The 10,709-nt window shown below is 45.0% G+C and overlaps 1 protein-coding gene across 3 annotated transcripts in view; it reads right to left on the bottom strand.

Moving 5' to 3' along the window:
• Window positions 1-4,303: 4,303 nt before the first annotated feature.
• The window catches only part of FGFRL1 (fibroblast growth factor receptor like 1), a 251,630-nt gene continuing 245,224 nt past the window's right edge, over window positions 4,304-10,709 (bottom strand). For all 3 annotated transcript variants that reach the window (XM_075930932.2, XM_014574652.4, XM_006111633.5), the window contains exon 7: window positions 4,304-10,172. In XM_075930932.2, the coding sequence (XP_075787047.1) occupies window positions 9,763-10,172 (410 nt within the window). In that variant the 3' untranslated portion in view covers window positions 4,304-9,762. The remainder of the gene's footprint in view (window positions 10,173-10,709) is intronic.

Raw genomic sequence — 10,709 nt, 5'->3', positions numbered from 1 at the left:
ATCACAAAAAGCACAGGTGCTCTGATGGCCATTTTGTGAATGGCAATCAGAACTTTCTTGTGCAAGAGTGTCCCTGCAGTGTGAACACACTCTTGTGCAAAAGCGCATTGCTTTTGAGGCGTGGATGTGCTTTTCTGCAAAAAGCTTCTTGCACAAAATCCCTGCAGTGTAGACAAAGCCTTAGGGTATGTCTACACTACAGAGTTTTGTTGGAAAACAGCCCATTTTTTCGACAAAACTTGAGGAACGTCCACACTGCGATTGCGTTGTTCAGCAAGAAAATCAAAAGAACAGAGGGGTTTTTCTGGCATTGAACGAGCTCTTTCGCAAAAAATCGTGTGTGGACGAGGAAGAGGGAGTTCTTTTGGAAGAAAAGGAAAGAGGAAAAAGCACAGGTGCTCTGGTGGCCATTCCATCCATAGCAATCACAGCTTACATGCAAGATAGTGTCCAGACTGAATGGACGCTGTCTTTCGAAAAAGCAGATCGTTTTTTCGATGCACTTTTGCAGCGTGGACGCTCTCTTTTGGAAAAAGTTTTTTTGGAAGATCTCTTCCGAAAAAAGCGTCTTCTGAAAGAAGCCTGTAGTCTAGATGTAGCCTTAAATACACATTTAATTTTTAGTGTGTGACTTGCATGGGACTACTCATGTTTAAATGTGAGCGTCTATTTAAGAGCTCCATGCAATGGGTTTGCAGACCAGACCAACAGAGGTATTTAGACGAATAACTCCCATGTAAAAAAATGAGAGTCAGACTCCTGAATAACCGGGAGAATCTATATCTGTGTCCCAAAACATGGATTCAGGTGCTGAGCTTCAGGTATTCCAGTTTGAATTGTTTGGTCATAATGTGTGTGTGTCCACATGCATAGTAGTGATTTTCAGAATGCATGTGTATTGCACATTGGTAGACAACATAAGTTTTAATTATTTCCCCTGGAATAATTAGCAATGCCCTAGAACATAATGAAGTCACAAGTACTTAAATATATATCGCTGAGACCAGTGGGGTTGTGAGGGTGAAGTTCAGAATGGAGGGTTGGTGACCTTTTCTGGACTGGGTGTTCTAATAGCTCCTTGCCTCAAAGTGCTGGAATACTCCAAGGAGGATGGTAACCAAAACCCCTCTCGCCTCCTGAAAATACTCTTCCCAAGTTCCGGCCTCACTCTGCCAGTGACTGTGACACCAATGCCGATGGGCCTGTTGTATTCTAGCACCTAGTCTTGCTTCGCACCGTTTCTCTCCAACTCCTGCTGGCCGAATGACCCTTGCACAGAAATATCATTCATACACAGAGACAAATTCTGGCTTGCATGTGCATGAGGGTGCTGTTTTGCCCCCAGAGTCTGGGCAGCCAGAGGCTTTTGCATATGAGGATCACTGTAGTTGCACTCTCGGCTTCCCTTCTGGATTCACAGATTTTAAGACCAGAAGGGAATTTCACTTAGTTACACCTGTAATTTGCCCAGGAATTTGTGTTTGACTAAAGCATGTCTTCCAGAAAGGCATCCAATCTTGAGGTGAAGACAGAGATGAAGAATCTGCCACATGGCTTGGCAGCTTGATAGGTTTATCAAACGCATGCCTTATTTCTCATCTGAATTTGCCTGGCTTCAGCCTCCGGCAGTGGTTCCTATTATGCCCTTCTCCACTGAAGGGCCAACCAGACATTGGCACAAAGAGTTTAAAAGTACAGGGCCCACCCATCCAACTGCTCCATTAGTCTGATTCAGCTCCCAGTGAAATCAATGGGAGTCTTTCCATTGGCATCAACAAGCCCAATGCAGGGGACTCTCATTGACTTCAAAATACAGTCAAAGCTCTTTTATCTGGCACATTGACTGGAAAGCTGAATGAACCAGCATTTCTGCTCTTCTTGGAAAGTCCAGTTGTAGTCCACCAGGTCAAAGCTCCGCCCCCTCCAGGTTAGTGGGCGGCCACTCCACTTCACTGCACCCCTGCTCAGTCTCCCCTGGGAAATCAGTTGTGCTACCAGTTTGGGGCACTGACCTATGGTCAGGAAGGGACATGCCCACGTTCAACCTTCCCGCCAGGCTGGTCACAACAGTCCCGTGGCTCAGGCCTTTGATTAGGCCTAGACAATAGTAACTGCACCAAGTCCTCACGCAGGATGAGTGACAGTAGTCCAGAGGCTCAGGCCTCTGATCGGGCCAAGCCAATAGTCATTAGGCTCAGGCCCTGGTTCAGGGCAGGGCCACAAACAAACAGGGTTGAGGAGCTCATGCCGAGCAGCACTCACTAAACCCAGACCCTGGTTCAGGACAAGGCAGCAAGCAAACTACAGACAGGTCTCCTAGCTCTTGCAGAGAGCTGAAAAGTGCAGGCTGTTACATCAAATAGTGGGGATAGGATTGGGGGGACACAGGCTCACCCATCCCATTGCGTCCCAAACTGGGGCCCCAATGGTGGCAGCTTCATCTGCCTCTGGGTCAGCGGGGATCCTACCGGAAACACGCTGACTCAGTCATGGATTGTGAGTCAGCGAAACTAAGGTCGGGTGTCCCAGGGCTACTTCCAGACTCCCCCCTCCAGGCATACCTGAATCCAATGCAGGTCCTCTGGGCCGCTGAGGGCTGGAACCTCTGGCAGGGTTGGCAGTTCTCCCAGATCGACATCTGTCCGACTCTTTTAGGTCCACCTCCAGCTTGGGAGAGCAGAGCAGGTATCTGACTCCTCTGGGTCATGACCAGGCTCCTGTGCTTGTCTTTAATAACTCTTACCCTGCCTTCTGGACAAGTGATGAGATGAGGGCAAGCTCTGCGGGCTTCTTCCCCTCTGGGTCAGTAGGAGGCCTCACTACACCAGTTTATAATCTGGTCGATGCGGGGCTGGCCTAGCAGGACAACTGCCTACCTGGCTCCTCATTGTTCTCCAGAAGAGATGACACATCCCAACCCTCTCCCCTAGCCAGAGGAACAGCCCCAGGAGCTCTGTGTGCTCCCCTTGCCCGACTCCGAGAACTTGCTCCATAGTTCCTATTGGCTGGAAATTGCAGCCAATGGGAACTGCAAGGGTGGTGCCCAAGGGTGGAGGTAGCACACAGAGTCCCCGCTGTCTAAGAGCAGGGGACATGTGCCCATTTGCAGGAAGCCACCTGGTGTGAGTGCTGCTTGGATCCAGTACCCTAAATCTCCTCCTGTACTCCATTCGCCTAGCCTGGAGCGCTTTCCTGCACCCCAAATCCCTCATCCCCAGTGCAATCCTAGAGCCTACACCCCCAGCCCTCACCCCCTCTTGCTTTTATTCTGTTAACTCTTTAGTTAACCATAATATTTGACTAATCAGCACCTCCATTCCCCCAACACGAATAATAAATCTTTTACTGTATTTTGAAACACAAATGCTCCCCCTACGCACATATATTGAGGTGACATCCTGTTATAAATTAAAAAGTCGTATGTTTATCATTCACCTTTGACCACCTTACGTGCCTCTGCCCATTAATTCAACTCCACTGGTACTTCCCTTGGTCCCCTCCCTCCACCCCCAATACTCCAAAATTATGAACAACATCAAACAACCAAAACAATAAACCTTCCAGAGACACTTTCCTCTTCCCAAGTGTACACTTTTCCCACAGAGTTACCTAGACCACGGTCTGGGTCAAACCAAGATTCAGTTTCAGGCTAGTGACAGCTTTTCTATACCTAAAAAGTCACAACTTTAAAGTTTGAAATTGCATGAGCTGAATTCCCAGTGTGACCCAGCACTCACTCACAGCTCTTGAAAGATGGCAAATATCAGACTTCAGAGTTAGGGGGTTAAGTCCTGGCTCAGCTGAAGTCAATGGCAAATCTCCAAAGCTGACTTCAGCAGGCCCAGGACTTCACCCTTGTTATTTTTCTGTACATGGATGCTAATTAGCCCCCTTTTCAGAAGTTGAAGTAATTCCTGCATAAGCCGACAATTGGACTCCTAGTACCTGACTTTACAAGGGAAGAGGTTAAGAAAAAAAAGTTCCTATGTTTTTTAAAAACTCTTGATACATTTGTAAGACAGTGTTTGTCTCAAATATGTTCGTTATACAGAATACAACATACCGTGGGGTGTGGTGTAAAGATTTTATTAGCACTTGTTTTGTGATAAAACTTTTATACCACATCACACCATCATATGTTCCCTGTATATGCGCGCACACACACACAAACATATGTACCAATGCTATGTCTCTATATGCATATTAATTTTTATAAAACTCCATTTTATGCTATCCATATTTTTGTTAAAAATGCATGTTCTTATTCCTCCATCTCTTTCATTAAACACACACACACAGGCCATTTTTTCTCCTTCCAATATCTTTAATTAGCTTATTTTCCCACTGCTTGAAAATGACATCACACTTTTATTTGTAAATGTCCGATAAAGCTTTCACCTTAAAAGGGCTGGCTGTACAAAGATTGTCGATACAAAGTTTAAAGACGTCACACACAAAAATGACATTTAAGGCATGTTCAGTTTGCCACACAAATAAAACAGCAAGGATGTTCAATATTAAGCCTGACTTTTCTCTTTGATCCTCAAGTTTTGTGCTTTTAAAAGTGAGGCTAACTTTCTATGCCATAGACTGGTGTGTATGTATATATATATATATATATATATATCAAGCTCCTGAATTCAAAGTAGGGTCAGTGGCAGGCAACTCCACCGTTCTTTTAAAATGTTCTCTATTTATTTAATAAAGGTCAGGCCACATTCTGTGTGTCTGGTTTAAAAAAAAAAGGATTCACATCTGGGTGACTCAGAGCAGACTCTTGCTGAACTTTATAGACATAGGAATGCTTTGTGTTTCCTGTAAGGCACAATACAACCCTGCATATGAATGGCCCATGGCAGCGTGGAACAGAGTGGGCCCCATCAAGAGCTCAGACATATTGCCTCATGGAGGCAAAACACTGTCTAAAGGGTGAAGTTCAGTTCACCCATGTGCAGAGAGCCAACACTTAAAGTCCACTCAAGCCCTATTTTCATGGTTTAAGCTGGGCTTACTAGGTCTTGTGCTGGCCTTCTGCATGAGGGAGACTTTCACTCACACCTTTAGAAGAGGGAGACAGAGGATGGATAGGGGATGGTGGTAGCATGCATTCACTTCCCATGCTGAAGTGAGGGGTGGATCATAGCTATGTTCCCCCTCACCACATCTGAAGGAGCTCACATTGCTAGCTGCACCCGTCTCACACAGCCTCATCCCAAGAAAAGCGCAGCTTTGGCCAACATTTTCAAAAGTGACTAGTGGTTTGGGATGCCTCCATTTTTTGTTATCCAACCTGAGTGCCTTTAAAGAAGGCTGATGTTTAGAGGGCGGGGAGCTAAGCACTTTGTGAAAATCAGCACCCTTAAGTTGTCTCAAGCTGGACATACAAAGTCAGTAGGGGAGGTCTCAAAATCTTTGCCAGCGACCACAACTGATCTTGGCTTCTGCACCATCAATAATTTGATGGCAGAGGTGAACTATCTGGGACCTCCTTAATTTTTTTTTAAACCTATAACCCCTCTCCTCACAACTAGTATTTGGAAGACTGGAGCTTTGAAGGGCACTTGGTGAAGGTCTATTTCCAAGATGGAAAAGATAATCCCTCCATTTGGACCAACTGGCAACTTTTTGAAGTCTTTCGATCCATTAAAGATGATGAAGCACCAAAATGAAAAGGGGCAGAGAGGGGCAATGGAGAGAAGAACACTATTGAGGATGGGTCATGGATCTTTGAAAATATCCTGCCATTAGTTAGTTAAAAATAATCAGTCACTCCCTGGTAGAGTTACTGCTGCCATCTTGGCAATGCCATGGGGCAGTTTCGTGTGGTTCACTTAGGCTATGTCTACACTACGAGTATTCTCAGCAAACAATATGCTAATGAGGGACTCATTTGCATGATTCGCAATCTCATTTGCATGTTTTCTGCCGATTTGTTTGCTTGCTAGGGGTTTTTGCGCAAAAACACGCAGTGTGAACGTTTTCTTTTTGCGCAAAAATCCTTTTTTCCTTTTAAAATATTGTGATTAAAACTATTGCAGCATGTTGACAGGTAACAACACCCTGCATTCCCTGCCTACAGCACCCCAGCATGAAAAGTATTGGAAGAACTGTCTCTGAATTTTGTATTGTGCCTTCAACACTGCTCCAATGTGCCTTCATTTTTGGGCTGGTTATGGCAATAAAAATACCAACTATCTCATAGACTTGTATGAGAGGTAGACACAATAGATGGTGACATTTCTGCTACAGCCATTACAGCCTCTCACGGAAATACCAATTTCCTGATTTGTTATAAGCAGGGCTCAACAAATTATACAATCTACTCGCCCGTGGCATGCGCAGATCGCCAGACAGTGCGGCTGGCGAGCAGGGCTCGCCACAGTTCAGTGAGCCCTGGTTATAAGATAGCTGGTGTACACAGAAACCATGCACAGAAACTTTTCTATGTGTGGACGTCTCACCCAGTAACCTGCAGACATTAGCAACTCTTGGTTAAAGCAGTGCTTACAACATCCCACTTACGCACACAGATGCTCATGTGCGATGCTTGCTGAAACCAATGGCATTATGCACCAACATCCAAGAGCTGAAATTAGTGACTTTAACTTTATAGCCATATGGAATCCAAGCTTGTCTAGTTTCTCCTCTAACGAAGTGAAGGTTTGACTTGACAGACTGTCTACAGCAAGGGTGGGCAAAGGGGCCTCCGCAGGCTGGATCTGGCCCACCAAGCAGGTGGATCCAGTCTGTGGATGCCCTGCAGCTACCCCACTCCCAGGCCATCAGGGCTTGGGGGCAGAAGGCGCACGCAAAGTGCCTCACTCCCTGCCCTGCAAGGGATGCACGACACAGAATGGACTGGTCCACTTTAAGCACTGTGCACTCCTTGCAGGGTGGGGGCAGGGAGGGCACAAAGTCTTTCACCCTGCAAGGGGTGCGTCGTACTTAGAATGAACCACCAGCTGGTGGTCCACTCTCAGCACCACACGCCCCTTGCAGGGGTGGGGCACGGAGCGAGAGATTTCCCTTGCTCCTCCCAGCACCAGGCCCTGATCAACCTGAGGGTGGGGGAAGAGCACAAAGTCTCCTCCCACTGTCATGGGTGCAAGTGCTTAGAGGGAACCGCCAGCTGTTCAGAACAACTGGCAGTTTTCTCTAGATGCAGGCAAAGACTTCATACGCTCCACCACCCCCAGGCCAAACAGGGTCTGTGGGCGGGGAAGCCAGAAGTGTCCTGGCCCTGCCCCTTCCACATTAGGCCCAGCCCCTTCCGGGGTGGCCCAGGGCCACTTCAAAAATTAGTGAAGTAGCCCCTGGTCTAAAATTATTGTCCGCCCCGGTCTACAGTGTGCACAAAACAAGAGGCATAAAAATCTGCAGTCATTCCACTACCATTGCAGCCAATAGGAATGCAACACAGGGAACAAATGCACAATACACCCTTGCTGTGTTATTACAAAGCTTGTGGTAAAATTCACACCAATGCAGAGGACCCTCGAAGGCCCTCAACAACGCTTCCAGGCTCCAGCTAGTCAGATGCTGAGTTCTCTGGCCCTGACCAGCAAAGCATATAAAACGGGGCTGATTATTAAGTATCTGACTATTCCCCATCTATCTCAATAGGACTGCTGGTGAGTCTGACTGGACTGATGCTTAAGCCAATGGAAAAATCCCCATTAACTTCAGTGCATTGGGTCCTATATCTATAAAGTTACGTTCTTTGGTGGTTCAAGGGCAGAGTACTTGGCCTCTGGCAGGACTGAACCATAAATTTAAAAAGAGGGCTTAAAAAGTACAGAGGGCGAAGGCTTATTCAGGCTCCCTTTGCTGTGGTGAATTTCATCACTACTGAATGTTTAATGCTCTACAACTGCTGTTTGGAATCAAATAATTTGTGCCCCGACTTACAATTTTTTTCCCCTCCCCCAAACACTCAAAGATAGAAGTCTATTTGATGGACTCAAATACTTAGGAACAGTCCACTTTAAACATTTTAAAGGCATTATTAGGTATATCACAGGTCTCCAGTTCACTTCTTGTAATGTTAACCAAAAAAAATTAAACCAATTTTTTCAATAAACAGTGAAACACGTTTTCTTGAGGTCTGAGATCTTTGTTTTTCAATAAACAGTGAAACACGTTTTCTTGAGGTCTGAGATCTTTGTTAATGGGGACCGGATAACATAAGATGTAGAGGCAGTGATCAATCCACAGCAAAACTTTCCAAACAGATTATAAAACCAGCAAAAAAGAGCAGTTTCTATTGAAGATGATGGCACCTGCTGTGCCAGAGATGCTTCTAGAACAATTTACACATGGCTATTGTAAAAATGCATACAAACATATAACTTTCAATTTGGTTAAATAAAGTACTGTTATATGCTACATTGATAATATTTGGAGCATGGCACCTATGAGAACCTGGGAAAAACCACAATTCATCTTTATTTTCTTTGATCAAAAATATGTATAGAAATGCCTGTTTCAAGGAAAATATCATACATTTTTTTCTTGTTTAACAAAATAAATTAAATATACATGACTTCTGTTTAAACTCTATATAGAATTACAAAGGCTTTATATTTGTGATTGAATTCATTTCTAGTCCATATAGGTATTTAATACGGTCTTCCTTTCTTTCTTCCGTCCTTCCTCTCATGAAATTGAAATGAGATTATTTGAATCAACTGCAAAACATTATTTGGAAAGAAAAAACACACACAACCTTGGGTGCATATTTAGCAAATTCATTCTTCCATAAACAGCTATTTTTCGCTTTCTTTTTTTTCCACTTGCTCATTTTATTTTTATTGACACAATTAATCCAGTAGCTTGTCACTGTAAGTCATGAACATGTGATTGAAAATCACAGCTAGCGGCATCAGAGAAGGGCAGAACGTTTTGTTTTCTTGACCTTCAGCAGTTCAGTTATTATTATTATTATTAATTATTATTTCTTAAATATAAATATAAAGTTGCATTGTACAATTTCCTTCCTTCCTTCTTCCTGGCAGTGGCACTAAGTCATAGCATTGGGGTGAGTGGAACATTTTTAAAGACTTCGAGCAATGTCCCCTTGGGGAAAACACAATACGCTTGATTTGCAGAAATGGAACCAGCCAGCTAAGTTATCACCAACTGTCAGGCAAAATTACTGCTGGCGAGATGCAGTTGAAGTTTCATGTCGTAAATAGAAATGTGTTTTCCAGAAACCCTTCTGTTCTTTTTTTTTCTTTTGGAATTGGGCAACTGAATGTTTCAACTGATTACAGTTTCCTGGTGCTTAGGCATTACACCTCAGGTACTTTCTAGCTTCAGCCACTACGTACATTCCCAAAGGTAAGAAGTGTGATGGACCTTGCACCAAAACAGGTGGCATGTGGCAGAGGCAGGAACAGAGGAAAGGCAGAGTCAACTGCAATAGCATCATGGTTTCCTTTTCTTCTCCCTCTTTTTGGCAGTGCAACAGAATAGGTGGTGCTGGTTGTCACAGCTTCCTGCCTTATCTGTTGCCATCTTGATTTATACATGCAGACAAGAAGTTTCCGTTGTTTTAGATGGCCACCTTTGTGCTGACATTGGGAATTCCTTCATTATTTCTCTTCTACAACCTAATGGTAATAACAACAAAATCACCTCTCTCTTTCTCTCCCTACTCTGTCCACTTTGCCTTTTGCTGGCAGTGCTAGCTGACTCGAAGCAGTCTGTTCTGAGGTACCGTGAGGAAAAAAGCACCAATAAGCTACTGTCTATGGCTGCCCTTTAACACTGATAATGAATGTGCTGATGCTGGTGAACTTTGCCTTCCACATGTGAGTGCGTGTGTGTGTGGATGTCTGTGTAAATCTTTGGGTACATTTTCGATGCCACGGCTGGAGCCAACGCTGGCGCTTGGGATAGCAAGTGCTGCTGGTGGGCTACGTATTCCTCATAGTTTATGGAGGAGATGCAGTCTTTGTCAGGACCCTGGGAGACACAGATCCTGTCTCTGGCCTGCGGTCTGTGCACGGGGGCTGCGGCTGGGGGTGAGCAGGGCTTCTTTTTGGTCTGGCAGAGCCACAGGAGGATCGTCCCAAAGATGAAGACAGCTCCAGCGGGGATACCAATGATTACCGGCCACGGCAGGCTGCTAGCCGAGGAAGGGGCCACAGGGGCACTCGGTGGCTTGGGATCTGGACATCAGGTTTGCATGAAACAGAGAGAGAGAGAGAGAGAGAGAGAGAGAATTACAAGAGGGAAAGGGAGAAATTGAAAGAGTTAATTAAAACCAGGAGAAAAGGATTCAAAACAGATGTCAGGCTAGGGCTGGCTTTTGTATACTCTGTCTGACAACCCCAGCCATGCCAAATGCAAGTGGAATACACAGCCAACATCATAATGTTTTGCTGCTGGTTCTCTTTTGAAAAGCACTGAAAGGATAAACAAATCAATTTCTTTTGTTTAAGGTGGCAGGGAACCTAAAAAGGTTCTTTTTCAATAATTTATTATTCTTTATTTCCCCACCTCTAGTGGCCTCATCAGAGCCAGTTCAACAGCTGGTGTCTCAGCGCCAGCGTTCAGGGAGGGAGCTGACTTCCCTGCCCAGACTGGAGGATGAAATGCAGACCATGTCAGCTGCCCAGCAATTGGACCTGCATGCTCTGGTTACGCAGAACAGAGTCCTGTCTCTATTTGCCTTTGCCAGATATGTCTGCTCATTAAGGATTTAT

The sequence above is a fragment of the Pelodiscus sinensis genome, chromosome 4, assembly GCF_052426305.1.
Source record: "Pelodiscus sinensis isolate ZL-2025 chromosome 4, ASM5242630v1, whole genome shotgun sequence".
NCBI classification, from domain to species: domain Eukaryota; kingdom Metazoa; phylum Chordata; order Testudines; family Trionychidae; genus Pelodiscus; species Pelodiscus sinensis.
This window is presented reverse-complemented; position numbering and strand designations above follow the sequence as displayed.